Here is a 20111-nt window from a genome sequence, read left to right on the forward strand (position 1 = left end):
AGGCTACCTATAAATGTGTCTGTAGGAGGAGGGAGGATAAAAAGAGGAGTTCCAGAATCATATTGTGACAGAGAGTTTATGTAAGTCATTAAAAGTGAATAAGGGGTTGATAAGATTAAAATAATAATGTAAAAAGATGTAATCAGATGATGTGATGAGATGGGTCACTAGTTAAGCAATTATTTTAATGATTTGATAAAGTTACAATTAAGAATTATATAAAATAAAACTTAAAAAAACTATTAAACAATGACTTGGACCAAACACAAAAACAAATGAAGAACTGAAATGAAACTCAGAGTAATGAAAAATTTTATACTTAATTGAATGTATGTCGTTAAGAGATAATAGATTTTATTACGATATTAATAGAGTTCGGAATTATTTGAATCAGTCAGTTTAATGCGGTTACCCGAAGTCGGGCTTTTCTTCAATAATTCTGATAATATTTAATGAGATTGGATTAGAGGCTTCTTAATGAAACATGTCGCTGAGCCGCAGTGTCCATTACATTAATAATATTATTTTATTATATTAAGATATAAGCTATATTATTAATAGAGAATAACTTTGGTATTTTTGTTATTGTATAAATTAATAATTCTGATAAATTTACACAAAACAATAACATATAATATAGCTAAACATTTTTCCATCAACCGTTTTTGAGTTTATTTGGTAACAGACAGACGCGGATACTTTTCTATGACGTATTTAGTATAAATATAGTCTTACTTATATGATAAATTAGAAAGTTTAGATTGATTGATGGATGGATGTATGTTTGTTACAAGTTATCTCCTGAATGACTGAACGGATCTTGATAAAATTTGTCATAGATTAACATAGTCTCGAAGAACACATAGGCTACGGATTGATTGTTTTATCTCTCCGCGTATGGAGTCGCGGGCGACAGCTAGTAAGTTATAAAGTAGTTATGTAGTTGGAAGCTTGTTAATAATTTCTAATTAACGTTAAGGAATCAAAAATGCAGTGAAACGAGTTTAAGTTGCAGAGGAAGTTATGGCGGAGGAGAAAAGTTTTAAGGATTTTATAAACTTCTTATGAGACATGTCTTTTATTCTTCTACGACAGCTGAAATAGAAAGAAACATGTTTGATATTAAAAGTTTTAGTTTGTACATATGAAAATAATTATAATTCAAACATACACTTACTTCAACTGATTCGATAATTACTTATAATATTCAACATTTTGTTAACAATTTCTCACAATGTTGCGTCTCCTACAACAAGGATACATCTCAAGGCAGTGAGCAGATTTAATTAGGTCGACTTAATCTCTGACGATGGAGCATCAATAAAAGGCAATAAAGCCCAACATGTCCCCCAACCCTCAGGGATGACACCTAATTACTGACTCTATTGCCCAATTTTTACACGTGTTTATTTCAAAGTGATATTTTTCCATTGACAATGTTTTGGCATTAGTTTCGAGTGTAATGTAAACGCAATAGTGTGCAAACAACAAACGCGAATGCACCACTCATCTCGTCACACGATTTATAATTAGTTTGTTCTCAAACCATTCGAGTTGCAGAGTTATGTGAAAATTAAAATTGAATATTTAACAACAGAGTTATATTCGCTTATAAAAATTACAAAACTATTTATTTTAATTACTACAGTAGGTATTATTACGTAAATATTCAATCTACATTTATAACAAAGTGAAGTAATCATGACAAAAGTAAAAAAAAAATTGTATTATAAAGATTTGATTGTTTGTTGGTATTAAATGGACTCCGAAACTACGGGATCGATTCGAAAAATCCTTTTGCTAATGGGAAGTATTGTAGCTTCCCCGGCTGCAGTTTGCTATATGTTTATAATTTTTCGCGACCGAAGTTGCATGCAACTTCTTGTATAAACTATAAAGATAGTTTCTTTATTGTATTTAATTCAAATAAATCTTCATACAATCAAGATGACGACACAAATCCTTTGCCAAGCAAACATAAGTACGAGTACAATCGTATGAGAGCGACACGAGCACAATCAACTAATCAACAAATGTAAACACAAAAGCGTCTATGAATGGTTATTGTTATTGTGTACAAACACTTCGGTTGGAACGATTATAATATTATTACAAAAATGAGAATAACTTCGACGACCTCTTTTGCTAGAAATTAAAAAAAAAGATATAGGATATCTTTTTTTTGTTTAGACCTATTTATAATTCGCAACAAGCAAAAAATAAAAAAGTTGAAAAGGCAAACTTCAGTGGGAGATCCCGCGAAATTCCACAATAGACATTATTGTCAGTAAAATTAGCATAATATTGCATAACAATAACCAGAGGGCGGGCGTTCGCGTAATGCCTTGTAAACCTTTTTCGGATCTGGATTAAGTCATCCCTTACAAATTACTTTTGTTATTTCCTGACGCTGGAATAACAGCCTGTTTATTGTCGAAGCGATGTCTTTTACTTTTTGTCTATCATAGCGATTGAATAAGACGATTTGGCGGACTTTAGTTGATGTATACGATACAGTTTTAGGATAACTATTATGTATAAATGGATACGCGATTGCTTGGAAATGCTTTTGTTTAGTTCTGATTTAATCGCGTCTGTTGATGTTACGTGACAGTTCATTCTATCAACATTATTAGTTCGCATCCATACCACTGCTACACACCATAACCATCTGCGCCAAAATGGCGAATATCAAATAGGCACAAAATACTACGTTTTATAGCCACTCCTTAGTATAGAGGTTAGTGTTTATCATAGATCAATAATCCTGTATCTCAGTTGAGCTTCGTCAAATGTTGCATTAATTCGTTTTACGGACTTCTGAAATTGTGAGCGAAATTGTCTTGGGTTTTATTATTATATCACGTTCACTTTAATCATCGAGATTATAGCGTATTTTTTACGATGATATTTGGTAATGAAAACTGATATTTCCATACATTTTTTTTGCTTTTAAAACATTCATTTACTCACTTCTTCCGTATGAAATTAAATAAAAATATAGTTCTTGAAATTCACAAATTTTAAGAAAACACTGAAAATGGTATATTATGTAAGCATTGTCGTATTTAATTGTTTCTGTTTGTTTACGTAGCTAATCAATATGTGTACAATCTATGTCTCTATAAACCCGAATTGTCGCTCGTAAGCTTTTACGATATTAAGGAGATTCGCTTATTTACTTGTCTATATGTTTATATATATATAATGTCATCGTACACTTGAGGCACAGATAATCCCGCATTCGGCAGTTTGCGTGTAATCCTGTGACGTCGTTATTGTTTCTCTTCTAGCGTGATTTACTCATCACTATGATGAATCTATTGCATAGCGGTGTGGCCAGAGTTGTTAAAATATTAGAAATATTAAATATAATAATTAAAAGTAAAAAAATGCAATAATTTAGATCGTAGAACATTATTATAGACGTACATATGTATCAATAGATATAACGCCAACTATACAATAAGTCAATTTTTTTTGCTATACAAAAATATAAATAGAATTTTGTTTAAATAGTAGTTATAAAAGCCCTCAGAGTTTAAGTTGGAAACTATATTTTGTAAGTATAAGCTAAGTAAGTGCTTGGGAAGTTTTTGGAATGTCTATTCTATAACTAATTTATTTGCTATTTCGCATTTTGTTTTGCTACACATTAATAAAATATCAATGTAAAGTATAATAAACAAACGTTATCATATCAAATTCAATTCTAAAGGTACAATGACGATGAAGACGTCGAAAATAATTAAAAATAAATAAAGATGTTGAGAACAAAAGAGAATCGAAAGTCCATTAGTTGAGGGCGCAGGCTGGCTGCAGACTGTAGACAGCAGGCAGCAGGCTGGCTGCAGACTGTAGACAGCAGGCAGCAGGCTGGCTGCAGACGACCTGGCGTTCATTATTTTATATCAGTTCCGATTCTATCTAATAACAGAATTATCGACTTATTGAATAAAAAATCTTCATTCAGTTTAAATTGTTTCAATTGAAACTCTATGGCACTGAAGATAAGAGCTAATTTTATATAACGTATTAATCTTAATAACTTTTTGATTGAAATATAAGGTGTAATTAAGTATTATTTGTTCCTTTTTCACGATGTCGAGTTGAAATGATTGCGTGTGGAATGTGTCTGTGAATTAGAGAGTAGAGTAAAACAAAGTTATATATAATTACGTATGGAAAAGAGACGTTCCGGATAACATTACATTCTAGATAGTCCTCTATTTGTCTTTAAAACGTATCCATTTTGAAACAACAAAACTAAATTCAAACAGTGATGGAGTCCGCAACAACATCTGTTGCACTAGGAGACAGATTCGACCGGTGAAATACGCGACCACACAAAAGACAGGCGTGAACACATTTCCACAGTTATTACGCGTTTCGTCTGAATAGTGCGCGTGCCAGAGGCCTAATTATAGCCTTCTTTCTCTTGCCCTTTTTACAATACAATTATGGCAGACGAAATATCCTTCGTTTTCTTCTTGTCTCCTACTATCGACTAAAGTAAGACAAATCTGCAATTGCGTATATCCATGGACAGCGGTCACATCGGCGAATCAAGGTGGCCGTTTACGCGTTTGACACCTTGCATTATAAAAAAAACTTGTTTTGCAGTTTATATTGGCATTCTAATATTTGGACTGTTAACTTTTGAGCAAATAAAAGATTTGCGATAAGAATCTTTACAAAGCCGAATTCGGATGTTAATTTATTTCATTTTCACTACAATTCCATTTATAAATGTTTAAAATGTTGAGTGTAATATTAAATAGGAATCGAAAAAGATTCAACTCTACATTAAGTAAAGAGAGTAATGTTATTGCTATAATAATATTTTATTTAAATTAACCGCGATTTTGAACGTCCGCCAAGTGGCTGGCGGGGAGGTCGGGGCGACAGGGGCGCGACCAACAAACCTTACGACTGTTGTCGGTGAGAGATATCATTTTATAGTTATCTACGGGTCCATGTATTGGATAAGTTTAAATATTCATGGGCTGTTGTAACACAGGCCTGGGATCGTGTTTTGTTTGTGGATTCCGGTCACGTCTGCAGATTTGATTACGTCACACCTTGCTCTCCAGATTTTCTTCCAATTGTAGTATCGTTGTTAGAATCTCAGCGCACTTAGCAATCTTGGTGTAGATTTCCCGAACTAAATCAACACTAATGCATCGCTTAAAGTCTCTGAGTGCGTCAGCGTGAGTTAGTATTATTGTTTATGCTATAACCGGTCATGTTTTAATGCTTTTACAATATTATAATTAAATTGTAACTGTTGTTAGTTTACAATATGACTAGCGATATCTTTTTTCTAAATTTAATTCATCTGTGATCGAAAAGTTTTACAAAAAAGATTTTTTTTAATTAAAATTAAGTTATACATATAATTACACCTAATTTAATTTTATATTTTAAGTAACTAAAGTTCGTTGTAAAAGTGTTAGCTCAGTGATGTGGGATCATCAAAGCGTGCCGCCGACACAGCCTCCAACTAACAGCCTCCGCTCGCTACGTCGTTATTGTTTTCATTCAAAAATTGCATCAGGATTTTTCTGTTTCAAATATATTTTTCATACAAAAATAAAAACTATTTTCAATAGTACGGCGTTCGGTTACGCTTCGCAAAAATGAAAATTCAAATCGAGAGCTTTCGCATTCGAGTGTTCACTTCAAATTAACTATTGAAGGTATTAAAATTACTTTTTGTGGCGCTTTTCATTATTTATTTTTATAATAATAATAAGATTGTAAAGATTTTCTTAAGCGTAACCGATAATGTAAAGATGTGCAACTCCGTGTAGCAGTTTAAGAATAGCCTAAAAAAATAAACTTGACCTCGAGGAGAGAGGGCGGGGGCTTCGGCTGAGTGGCCGTCAGGTAACAAAAGGGAAAGGGCCGACCTACTTTAAGGTAAGCGCACGAAATCCTAAGGAATTATGCGTAGTGATAAATTTAGCACATTTCTGACCCTTTCCCAATCAAACGCTGACATTTTGTAACGCGCCGCTAGTTAAAGGGAACCTAGTAGTTTAGTTAAAGAAAATATTAACAAAATTGCCAATTTAGGGCGATTTGGTCATAACGGATTTGAACACATGATCTGCGATGTCAGTATGCAGTGTCAATATGTATCTCGTGTTAGAGATAAACTTTCCTTGTTCAGAAGGAGTCGCAGGGATTTATTTAATTTAAGGAAATTTCGATTTGTGTAAGGTGACACCCCTCCCCACCACCTCCCTACACCTCCTACCTCTCACCTCTCGCGACTTGCGTACGACTCCGGTTTTACATAAAACTTTAATTAGTTAATGAATTTTAAGACAGTAAATTAGAAACAAGTCGGAAGTGTATGATTTGATGTAATTATATTAATTGCCTCATTAAATTGCTAAAAACTTTTTGACATTTCACTACTTTAGATATACTTATTTTTGTTTTGTTTTAACTTTTCAAGACTACGAAGAAGTTACACAAATCACAAACCTGATTTAAACTATTTATATCATAAAATAAGTAATTCTACACAACTCTAGTATACTTTATACATCTCGACAAATTATTTTCCTAAATATAAAGTTCAAATACCTCGTTTACTATTTATAATAAAACATTACGAAGTAAGATTTGCTGAGAATTATTTATTAAGGTGCAGATAAAATAACGATTAGATATTAAAAATAGTATCGAAAATAGTCTTCATTGCGACCTCTGACTGAAAACAAAGCAATGAAATGTAACGACGTTGTTCTGTCTGTCGCACGACCACCAAATACATTCTATATATCGATAACGCCTTCACGGTCGATCGCATCCTAACACGATTCTATGTTATCATTGAATGTGGCCCATTCTGTTTGTATTAGTATGTTTATCTATTTCTATGTTACGGTTAAAGTTAAAAATTCGCCGGCATTAAAGTAAATAACATTAAGTAAAAGAGATTTTACTAATTTTTAACAAAATAATACACGACAAATGACCAAGGAAATTCATGGATATGTTGTGAAGAAATTAATTCTGGTCTTAGTCTTTTCATATATCCTGGCGATTTAAGGTCATGAGTGTGCTGCGCAATATTCTCGCCCCGCATCGCGCTACGTCTCACTCCACCTAAAATTTTGTTCTGCGCAGCGACACGCGCGAAGTTCTGAGCCGTCCAGATATTTGCAAAAAAATATCAGTCGAACAGTTTCACTAAAATAATAAAAAAATACAAGGACCCTCAAGGTCGTATGATAATTCTAAAGCTTCACCGCACCGCAGATCTTCAATAATACGTATCAATTTGGAAATAAATTTAGAAATATGGGCATATTAAGCTTTATTTTCGCTTCGCTAAAGATATTTGTTAGAAAACAAACGGCGCAGTAAACATTTGTCGGGTAGACGAATAAAAAATAAGACTGAGAAAGATATAAAAGTCCAACAAACCACAAACGTTATCTGCGGTCAGAAATATTTAGATTGGAACATCGTTTCAATATTTTAAATTGTACAGTTTTCTTCTTGTTATATTGGTTCTTCTTGGTAGAACAATTTTAACTTAAATCTACAAGATTTTGTTAAAAAAGTAAAAAGCTTTTAATTATCGCTTCTTCGAAAAATAAACTCTTTTTCCACTGTATCTAGTCAACTCTAGGAATTAAGTCGCTACACTTGAATGGTCTACATCTCCAAGGTTCGTTATTACAACGCAAATGATTTTGAAGAATCCCATCGGAGCTTTTCACTTGAAATCGTTTGCATAACTTCAAGGAAAATACTCAAATTTATCTAAAGCCGTCTTTTCCTTGTACCAAAAGGGCATATTAGTGGTTTCAAAGGAAGACAGTCTTATTATACTCTGTTGTCCGCGTCGAATGCAACGGTTGAGGTTTCCTCTCTTACTTTTAATGTAATTAGAATTTGATTTCACAACAACCCTACTTATGTCTCTGTTTTCTCAAAGAAATTAAGAGGCATATCGTTCTTGTTACATACTGATTTCTGAATTTCATATTAATTTAACTAATCAATATTTTGTCAAGTTAAATTTTCTAATATTGATGCGATGTTGAACACGGAATTATTAATAATAGTTGTCTACTGGAAGTGACAGAAGCAAAGTTAGCAAAGCTAAGTATTGCATGATTAGTCGTGTTTGAAACTTTTGCGTTGCTTTTAATTTATAAACAACATAGAATGTTACAGTGCGCTTCCACTGCCGATGTGCAAATAAATATTGCAGTCTCTATCAAAGAATTGAAAGAGGAATTGTTGATATGTTTTTGAACAACACGCGTCGTGATTGTTTTAAAAAATTAATTATCTGATGAAATGTAGTACTTCATAAATATTGTTTCTGAAATCTGAATGAAAAAATAAATGCCGCTTCCAGTAGCGTTTTGTAAATGCAGTAATACCTCTGCGTTATCAAATCGTCAACTTCTTCATATTTACGAGCGTGTTATTTGTATTCGCTGATGAGTTTTGAAGTCGCTCCCGCCTTTACTTCAATGAGTTTATTAGTTATAGTGAAGTGTGTGTGTGCATGATTGATTTGAGTTGTATATAAAGTATGGGTTTGTTTGTTTCTCTTACATATATTATATACATAATAAATAAATAGAGTATTTAGCTATCGATAATACAACTATTAATAAGTCTGTGGGCTTTTTAATGCAAAAGAGTCTACAGAAATTTAGTTATCCAATAAATTAAAAAAAAAAATGAAAAAGTACCGTCTCTTGATCTGTTTGTAATATTCCAAACTTCGATATAATTTACATGTATCCTGTTTATTCCGGTAGATGACGTACCAATAAGCTAAAAAGAGAGTCCGACAAAGTTGGTGCTCCGGGTGTGTCTATGGGCGGGATTACCTGGATTTAGCAGCTCATTATTTTATAGAATCAATAAGCCGGAGTGTATGTAGACTAATGTGGAGTTTGATTTGTGTAAAGTCAGAAGGATTAAGTTTTGTGAGTTTAGGATATATAGATAGAGTTAGAAACACTATAAAAATATTGAAGACTATTTCTGTAGCACCTGATCTAACTTGTTCACTTTGTTGTTCGCGTGTTGTTAAGCTCAAAGATGCTCTGAGAAGTGATTTTTAATAATCGAAATGAAAAAAAACTTGGATATTGCAATCGTATCGGCTTTGTTTCTACAAACAGAACAATATGTCTGATTAATCAAAAGATATTTGTTCAGATGCAAATCTCCACCGTTTCTAAGAAGACGGTTGTATCTTTAACTTAAAATAATAATAAAAAGTTTTGACAATTTTGTTTTATAATGCGAGATTATGGTTTTATACTATTTCAGTAGTCTAACTAAAGCTAGTCGCGGAGCTAGACTGAGCGCGTGCTATCAGGTTTTACTACCAGTTGAATGGGCAGCAGTTGCATTAGCAATTCCAAGCTGCCTGCCGACCCCAAACTGCAGTCTGACTGCACATACAATGTAGGTCACTGTATGTCGTCAGATGCTCAAACGTAAACACACTCATCAAATATTTATTGACTAATTCACCAAATACAAAGGTAATTTGTGGTTTTCGTGTAAAAAAGCAGACCTCACTCCGCTCCTGATGAGGATTGACAGCTGACTGACCCAGTTAGTATTGCTTCGGAATGAATGATTTTGTTTTTAAGGTTTATTTGATGCCAGATGTGACGTTTTAGTAATAACTGCAATATATAGTACTTACGAAGTTTTTATATCACAGCGCGCCCGGAGTCGCGGGCAACAACTAGTAATGTTATAATTATGCTATCGATACCCACTGTCTGGAAACTTTTTATAATTAAAAAAATAATACAAAAACTTTTTCTTTTATACAAAGAAACTGAAATGAATCAGTGTTTATTCAACAATCGTACGGAATGAAAAGAAAAAAGCCAAACGAACTGCGAATCAGCTCATTCGTGTTTCTGCGCTCTACGAATATGAAACGTCCGTGAAAGCGAATTTTAATTCACTGAACGTAATATATTTCCTGCATACATTTTCCTCCTTAGTATTTGTATGTTTTTCTTTTCATGGCTGTAGAGGAAAAATACAGTCAGTTTTAAGAAGAAAATTTTTGTCTGTCTGTCCGCAAGTCTGCATTTGTACCGGGTGATCTCCCAAACAGCTGAGCAGATTTTGACGGGCCTGTACAAGAAGGTACAGCTCATGTACGCAACAATATTATCGGCTACTTTTTTATCTTGCGCAGATGAAGTCGAGTGTGACCGCTAGTTCAAATTATAAGTGGAAGATTCCATTAGTACACTATTAGTGGTATAATTAAACTTTGCATAAAACATGAAAGGAACCGAAATTGACATTTCGTTTTATCCAGAACGACCTAATTCCAGAGGCGCTCAACATTCGCGCATTCTTTAACATTCATTGAAGAATTTCCCGGTTTATTTGTAACGTGGTAAATCAAAACGGCGAATGTAACTCGCTGCAGCGTCGCTCGCGCGCGCCCGTACCTAGCAACCGCTGTACTATTTCTGTCGAGTACGAAATAACAGCGCACGCACACAAGTCATAATCGTGAGCACTCGAGACCGAACATAAAGTTCATGTTATTATAATAAATTACAATCATTATCGTCTCGTGTTATGGCTGTTAAGCTTATGGTGTTGCGGGAAAATGTTTTGTTGCGCTCACCAAATAAAATATTTTCTTGCTGTATTTATCAACAGGATATACATACTGTAATCTTTTATCTATAAATATTTTTATAACTGTGCATAGAATATGCATAAGAATATAAATATATCTAGACTAAAGCATTTAATCCTTCAGGCAAAATACTGGCGAGCAAAATTAAAATAAATTACTCAAAAAGACATTTGCATCGTGATAAACTTATTTATAAAATTCTATAGGAAATGAACTATTATATAGATTAATAACATTTTTCTTTTCGTTTCAGGTCAACCAGTGAACGAGTCAAAAATGTTTGAATAAAATCAGTGTGGAGTGCATTCAACTCAACAGTTTGTGAATTAAATCGATATTGTTTGTGATCTGTGCGCTGTGTGATGTTGTGACAGTGACAGGTGCGCGGAAATCAAGATGGCGCTCAAGATGGCGCTCGAGTTGTTGACAGCTGTCATGTTTGCCGCCATCGTGTGTGACAGCGCGTCGGCTGAAAGAGGTGAGCTGACAGCAATACCATGAGTGGATAAGATATCTTTGTTATGATGTTACAGACAAAATTATAATTTATTGCATAGATAAAGTAAATCTCGGTTTCATTGTAATCCTAAGAAGAGAAAAAAATATAATTTATACGTTTAACTTTGAAAAACATATGTTTGTTTTATCTTCATCCAGTTCAATAAGTAATTGACTAGCGCGCGTTACTTAGAAAATGTAATACATGTAAGTTTAAAGAATAAGAGATGGTTTAATATTTTCCTGTGTTTTTCTTCTTTTGCTCTATAATTTTTAAGGATTTGTCTTTAAAACTCTTTTCTATTATCTTCAGTTCAGCTAAAATAATCTTTAACATTAGACCCTTATTAATATTGTATCGTTAATTGAATACATTATTTCGACTTTCATGTTGTAGGGTGGTCAACGTACTTAGTTATAAATCTCTTATGTCCGATAAAGTTACATCGACTTTGAAAATAAAAATATATGTGAAACAGATTTCCACATTGTTCGCCACTGCCTTTGTTACTCTCTATCGGTGCGAAATAAGAAAGACAAAGCTCGACCAGAACAGAAACGAACGCAAAAACGAACAACATAACGTCTATTAAAACTATTTCCGTGCAAAACTCACGAGCGTCTGAACCGCTTCACTTCTATTGGGACGGTGTAACCGGCGCGGTTGACACGCTCGTGCGACAACTTTCTAGGTTATGTTACGGCGATCATCAATCAAAACGTGCCTCGAAAAGCTCCATTGTTGATGCTATCAAAATAATAATAAAGGAATAGCTCGAAGTCATTTATAACTGACTGCTTTTTACAGCGACGCCGCTTTAATTGTGAAAATATTTCGTAGAAGAGCGATGTTTCGTTTAGGCAAGGTTAATCAGTATTGTATATTTGTATTGTTTTATATTATATCGTAAACTGGAACAATAATCTTTAGTTCATCGCGAGCATTGTGCATAACTGTGCATACTGTCTCAATCAGCAAAATGAGATAAGTCAACTGTTATATCGAAATGTTAGTTCATTATCCGGTGAGCTCCGCTAGTCAAAACTTAACGCAAACTGATAAAAAATACCTTGTATTTCAGTACAAATAAAGATGATTGTAGACAACATAACCAACGACTCATTATAATTGCAATCAGGCTTTCGTGCCTAACGATGGCAGCGGACAGGCTCGACGGGGGGATGACGGGGGCATCACGCGGTCATGACGGGCACGCGAGACGAGTCACCTCGACATACTAACAAGTTTCTTAGCTTATAAAATATTGCCACTTTACTTGTCTTGATTGAATTATAATATCTTTTTGTACGAACCTCAAAACTTGGCTTTTATAATTTTAATTGCGTTAATTAAATTTGTACGCAAGTCTTCTTACTCAAATAATTTTCAGCATAAGCTAACGTAATTAAGTATTATTAAATATTATTTTCAATTTCATACTAAAGTTTGTTAGGCACTCAGAATCGCTTCATAAATCAGTCAACGTGTAAATCCGTCACAGATTATCACCGCTAAAGTTGCCACTTCCGATTGTCTCGGCGGCCGACTGAGCCGTCCTTGGAACAGATCGCTCATCCCCCGCCACCAACCCCGCCCCCGCCCCCGCCCCCGGACTGCAGGGAATTAGTTCATCAGTGAATTTACGTGAACACTAAACAGAGGCTGCGTTCACTCGCGCCCTCAATACTCTGTGCTCTCTTGCAGCACCACTTATGTCGCTCACTAACATATTTCATAAGGGAAATATTTAGTACTAAAATAGTTTATTTCATTTGTCATTTTGTAAAATAGTCACGCCTGATCATGACATGAAACAGATTAATAATAGCAAGCAATAATTACCATTACTAATTCGTTATGTAACTTTGGTCTGTGTTTTCGATATTTTTTAGTGTTAGTTAGTTTAGGGAAAGAGAAACAATAAATGTATTTTAATCAATGTGTGTTCTGTGCGGCCGCTCGTTTGTGCGTCCGGCGGTCAGCTCGCTTCCTAAGCGTCGTGACGTCAGCTTAAAAGCTTTCGGGGATTTTTTAATGTCGCCGACTCTCTGTATCGAAATACGTAACCACAGAAACTGTGGACTTGTATTTATATTTAAACATATTTATTACAACAGCTACATTCTATATTGTTTCTTTCTTCTTCGTAGTAAATGAACTTTAATGCTCGGTTTTAATTAAGAGTAACGTTTAGGTCTTGTGTGATAATATGATTAATTAATTTTATTAATAATTTAAAGGCTATTTCGCGCGGCCATCTCCGGCTATTGCCCGCTAACGGCGTCATTTTGAATTTTAACTCCTGCCCATAAAATATTAATTTTCATCTTATTAACAGTTCATTTCCTAATTGAGAAAGGGTTTTACGTACACTCTGCTCGAGTTTAACTGGCATGTTATAATTATTTCATTTGGTATTTAAAACAAAATGGATTCAATTAAAATTTTATTGCAGTTCGTTAAATATTAAAAATGTATATGTACATGTATAGTACTTATACATATCTTATTATATAATACTTAAAATAGGTAATTAAAATGAAAAGGAGAAAAATAAGTTCTAAAAATGCTTTTTTTTACGTCTTATAAGCTAGCGCTTGACCACGCTCTCACCTAGTGTTAGTACAGATTTGGTCGAAAGATGTTACGCGCTCGCTTAGTAAGTGCCTAGTCACTCTACTTTTGAAGATCCCAACATCATATTTGGACGGAAAAAGAGAGGCTGGCAACTTGTGTTGCTTATCTAATTCTAAAATATGGGAGGTTAAGCTGATATTAAATATAATTAGTTATTAAGGCCTCTTTAACAAGCAGAAGAATTACAAGTGCTTTGCTAATCTTTTTGTAGGTAAAAGAAAGAAATGCAACATTGTTTTCAATGTGATGTACCTACCAATGTTTTTTTATAAAATTTAATAAAATATTTCTTTTCGAAAAAATTAAGAAACGTTCAAGTACAAAGTTTTCGTGTGTTCAGGGATTCGTTCGTCGTCTGATATATGAGTGCATCAGGCCAGTGTTCCGGACGCAGATTCAATTTCCCAAAAACCGCATAGAAAACTAAATATTTTTCGTGCAAGCGGACACGATAGAAATGCGGTTACATGAAATGTAACGAAGTTTTTGTCATGTCACAGAAGAGTTCTCGCCGCTGGATTGTAATAACCTCCCGTCAGATTAGACGTGTTATTTGCGCTTGACATTTTAACAATCGGTCAAAGATTAATAGAGGAGGGTCAAATTTTATTTTATCTAACAATCTTTTTTACAACGATCTTTGTTGTGTGTGTTTGGCGTTTTTTATTTATTTTAAGCCAGTACATCTTCAGGTTTTACTACTACTGATTAATCTGTTCATACATTTATAGAGGTGTACATAGTAGTGGATAACAAAGTACAAAGCGATCACAACATGTTATAATATCTCTGTATGATAAAAGTTTTCAACACGTATTGATTGTGAACAACGTAGGTTTTAATATAGAGGCTGACGCGGCGATTTCTCAGCACGACTGTGACGACACCACACACTTACACGTTCAAATTTAATCACTAATCTATTGTGGTGTTATATTATTGTATTTTTTTGACGTATTCGTTTATATTAATTCTTTTTTTAATATTTTTAATGATTTTTCTTACATAAAATGTTACAAATATTAATGTTAGTGTAATTATTTATTACTGAGAAGTGCATAATAAAGGTACGTGTCCATTGTCCCGCGCCGGACGCACCGCACGCACGGATTATATATGATTATACAAAACATACTAAAATATGTTGTGGGCGGTGCGTGCGGTGTGTCCGGCGCGGGCCTATGGACACGTATCTTAAGCCGTAATTTTAGCTGTCTAATGTTCAAAATGCGTGCTTTTATCTGTAATGTTCATTTATTTATTTTGTAAAATGTATTTTTACAAGTTACATTCAATTTAATTCTCAATGGCTGCTGTAAAATAAATTGTAACTTGAAAGTGACGAGAGTGACCGTGACCCAGAGACGAGATTTAATTTCACGTAAAATATAACATTTAGCTTTTCTATATAAAAGAGAAATAAAATATAAGCGAGTGGAAACATCACTTGAGAATAAAACCATTTGAATGTTCTAAATCTAAAAGAGTGGATACAGATAAAGAAATGGGAAACTTGTGGACATTCATATTTTAAACATTTTTAATGACATAAAGCAGAACTAAATAATAAATTTACAAAAATACTAGATTAATATATCTCTGAAATTGAATCTGTGCCGAAAATTCGAATAATTTTTATGATAAATTTGAAATTGGGCTGCTGCTACCCCATGGGTGTAATTCTTACGTTATCCTTTTAAATGAAATTCCATCATTTTCCATACTTTTGATTTATATTTAATATGTAATATTACAAGGAAACGTCGTGTGTTTAAATTATAAAAATGATTTGGCGTAAGATTAGCGCAGATTGGCAATATTGTAACGTAATCTGGAACAACCGCGAGCCGCGTTACGTCTCGCAAATATTCACAAATTTAATATCGCAGAGCCGCGGCCGCGGCAAATGCAATTTATAAAATGACTTCCCAATTCCGCTTTATCATTTCCCTGATGACGTCACGCCGACAGATGACAGGCGGGCACCAATATGTTGATAATGTCTTTGAAATTAGCATCACTTTGGTCGCGCTATATGACTGCAAAGCAGTGAATTATTATTGTTATCCCTTTCATTGTCTTTGGGAAAACAAGGACAACTATATAGTTAGTTAGCAGTAGAAACTTATATACAAGACGCATTGAGGGATGCTTTTAAGATAAAATGTGGTCGCTGGTGTATTCGATCTGCCAAAAATCATTGAACTGGACTGGACTTATGTAATTTTAAGAAATGAATCGTAAATACAGGATTAAAAGTTATCGCGTGTATCAAAAGGAAAAAATTGTTGATCAAACATAATTATATTATCTCCGATTGAATAAACTTCAAACATTTATCTTGAGTTGGATAATTTGATTATAATACATACATACATACAAACAAACAGTAGGTCGGAAAGTATTTTCTCAGTATTTTTTGTCTTATCTACTAACAATAAAAGTACTTTATTTTAGACTTTAGATTTTTTTAAGTAAATATTATAATAGTTTTTTTTTTATTTGTGTTATAAAATCTTTAAACATCAATACGATGTTTATAAAGAGAGTTTACAATATTCCGTAATTAAAAACAAAAACTGTGCACAGTAAATATAAAATTGCAAAAAAATTCCATCGCATGTCAAATAAAATTTATTTCGCAACATCGAAATGAAATTCAGAGTTAATCCAGAGAAAGGGAACAGGTATCAAATAAATGTTATTGAAATCACGCACAAAACTGACCCCGGGATATATCTACACAGTTGGAAGGTCACAGAGTATGTTTCATGTAAGCTTTATTAAACTAGCTTTTGCGTGCCACTTCGATCGCGTAGAATTCAAAAAAACTTGATAATTAGCCTATTTTTTCCTCCAGAAAAGTTCCATATCTATTACTAATTTCATAGAGATCTGTTGAGCAGTTCTGGAGATACCTTTTAACAAACATCCATGCGTGGTGAGTGGAATTGGTATTATTTCGCGGACGTGGTGAAGGGCTCCCGATGGGCTCGGATCTAGTCGGTGCCGCCACGGGACGAATATACGTGAGTGTTTAGCCGTTCTTATATCAGTTAATCCTTCTATCCAGCTAAACATTCATAGGTAGATAAGTATATAAATATACAGTTAAAATAAAGTTTAAACAACAAAAGTGGGCGCAGAGTTAGTAAACGAACGCGACTAGAGAGCCGCTTGCGGAATTCCTCTGCATTACTGATGCCCAAACAGCTGCAAGTATTTAACGCTTGCTGGATGTGGCTTTGACCTTCGAACAAAAATTAGTTTTGGTGCTACTTGACAGAAATCTTAGTTTAGATTTCAGAATAGTTTTATTAAAAAAAACTGACTTTCTAAGTTAAGTTCTGTTTTCTAAGTTATAATTCCGTCTGACAAGTGAGAGGTCTCTTGAGAATTCGGGCATTTACTTTACAATTTTAGGTTGTGATTAAAATAAAAATAAAGCAATTAAATTATTTTGTTAGAGCGTACTCTTACAATCAAGTCTCATCTAGCCTCTTTAGATCGTTGTATGTAATAACAGGGTGGAATAGTTTGCGCAAGTATTCGAGGATTGATGCTTTCTACAAAGTGGAGTTGCGTTTACTCTACTTAAACTTTAAGTTGTCGTCTACGTTTTTTTCTTAATCATTTAATACATTAACAAACGTTTTATCTCAAAAAAGCAACATACTACGATTAAATCATTACTTTTTATTAGGAAAATGCAAGCACAGATTTAATTTCTTCCACGGTATAAGAGGAAGTGACGTCACAGTTGGCCTTGCTCCGTCGGGAGATGTGGGGCGCGAGGGAGCCCGTAAACCTGTCCTGATTGTCACATAAATTGAGGGCACACTAACTGGGAACATTCCTGATTTATCCCCACCCTTATTGCTTAGAGTAGGAACACCATGATTTGAATTAAAAACAACAGTGCGTCAACTTTTAAAATGATAATTAGAAGATCTTTCTTGAATGTTAAAAGGGAAACCTTTTTTAAGAGGACTAAAAATGACCACATTATATAATAGGTGCAATTATTTGGTTTTAAAATATACCTCAACTTAAGTTTTATAAATGTTTATTTCTACAAATTTAACCTTTTTTTAAATTTCTTTCAAAAATTCGAAAATCTGTGTTTTTTATTAATTGTGTTAATACTATTCTTGTTTGTCAACTACTACAAGGACTATCCGCACTTTCTCTACTCTGTGGTCACCCTACACTCGTGTAAGTGAGAATGGTCCGCGTAGGTGTAGGAAAAGCGCTAAGTTGGGGCCCTCGTTACAGGAAATGTAAGTTTAAAACTACGGCAAAGTGATCTTTATACCTTATCCCAGGTTTACAAGTAGACATTTTCAGATAGTTTCATTGTAAGGGACGGAGGTTTGTAACAAGATATATATTGATGCCGTCTTTGCGTGATACTGGAATATATTGTTAGGTATTTGGGAAATATCAACTGAGCAATGCGAAAATTAAATTATCTTTGTCTACTTTGATGATAGGATTGTCTGGAGATTAGATAACTCTATCTGTTGTCTAGAAGTCTAAAAGGCAGGGTATTTCTGAAGATATCTCTATTGGTAACAAAAAAGAATTATAAAGTTATCTTTCGTTGCAATACAACACAAACATTGTCGTTATGTATTTTTATTGCATTGCTTGTTTTTTATTTATTTACGATATACTTAAAACATTTGACGGTAACTTGAACATGTTTAAAGCGTAGCTTAACGTTAACATTTAAATGTGAAACAGAATAAGTAATGTTCCGATTTATCAACGATATCTTAGCATTGTAGTCTATACATTGCTCGGCCATTGTTGAATACCAACTGATAACTGCCCGCTCCCTATAATAAACGAACAATGGACGGAGATCATTGCCGACGCGACGGTCGCTTTGTTAACGTTGCCACAACGCGTTATCGGGTTGTAAATAAAAATTTGTCCAGTATTCTGTAATTTGATTTCCGCACTGAAAACTTTATAAAAAAAATAAACAAAAGAATAGCGATTTTATGGACAGATTAAAATAACGCTTTGGTAGATAGAAGCTTTCATAACTTAATTTTTGCAAAACAGACAGAGTTATCGAATTTAAAGCCTTAAAAAAGTAATTTACTTTTTACAGTGACAGTGACAGTAGTGTTTGGTACAATTTTTATACAAACAACATGAAGTTGGCTACAAATAAAATTATAAAATAACATATTAATTTAACCATCAATTAACTGAGCATATTTTGAAAATTAGAATGTTAATAGAACTTCTAAACCTGAATATAAGCAGTTAATTCTACTCGCTCATTACTGCGCTAAGTCTATGCATTCAAAATATATAATGTTTCAAATGCTTGGAATGACCTGGTTAATATGCAAGTTCCCCCCTTCGCAGCTTTCCCCCGCACTCACGCCGCGACCCCCCTGCGCTTAACTGAGCTTAGAACTGATTGCTTACATTTATAATTATAGTTGGAACTAATGTAATTAGTGGATATTATATCATAATTAGTTCTTTTCAGTAGTTCCATAGATAAACAAATCTTTTCCTTTCCTTCAGTTTACTGAGAATATGTTCATGGTTAAATACTTTTAACAGATTTCAAAATAAGCAGTCAATGTGTCTGTTTGTTCCCTAGAGAAGTAAATACTTCTCTTTTAGTATTTATATAATCATAATTATTAGTAGCGATTTGATACTCTTTTGGTGTTCATTATGTATATAAAAGCAATATAACGCCCGCTCACAGCAAAGCCTGCGCTTAAGTCGTGTTTATCTCCTTCCCTGGGGTTCTCACGACGTCTGCGGAGAGCGATAACGCCTGATTACTTGACGGACTTAAAGCAAAGGTAATGTTTGTTACTAAAACTGCATTGTTTTCTTAGTATTTTTGTCCTACTGTCACTTTTCCCTGTTTGTTTGTGCACTACTGTAATGAAATAAAATGTATGAGGTGTCATTTAAACCGAATTCATTGCTAGTGTTATCTCTTGTAATGTGACTATTATAAATATATTTTTGGATTGAATTAAAAATATTTTAATTACTTTGTGTAAACTGTAGAAACTGCAAACAAGTCATCCCAAAACACAGGTGTAATGTGTGATTATCATTCGTGTCAATCAACTCATTATTATATGTCTTTCTTCTTTAACACTTTTTTTTGTTGTTTTTATTATTAGTATACATTATCTTTGGATACCGTCTTAACTTGACACTGTCACTTGTTATTGACATTGACGTAGTGATCGTGACGTACATCCAAAGAGTATATTAAAAGGTTGCTACTAATGATTGCCACAGAGCATG

The 20111-nt window shown here is 33.7% G+C and overlaps 1 protein-coding gene across 6 annotated transcripts in view; it reads left to right on the forward strand.

Moving 5' to 3' along the window:
• nrm (neuromusculin) overlaps nucleotides 1-20111 on the forward strand; it is a 297635-nt gene that overhangs the window by 9290 nt on the left and 268234 nt on the right. For all 6 annotated transcript variants that reach the window (XM_013306246.1, XM_013306247.1, XM_013306248.1 and 3 more), the window contains exon 2: nucleotides 10929-11153. In XM_013306246.1, the coding sequence (XP_013161700.1) occupies nucleotides 11072-11153 (82 nt within the window). In that variant the 5' untranslated portion in view covers nucleotides 10929-11071. The remainder of the gene's footprint in view (nucleotides 1-10928; nucleotides 11154-20111) is intronic.

Source organism: Papilio xuthus, unplaced genomic scaffold, assembly GCF_000836235.2.
Source record: "Papilio xuthus unplaced genomic scaffold, Pxut_1.1 DF828258.1, whole genome shotgun sequence".
Taxonomy (NCBI): Eukaryota; Metazoa; Arthropoda; class Insecta; order Lepidoptera; family Papilionidae; genus Papilio; species Papilio xuthus.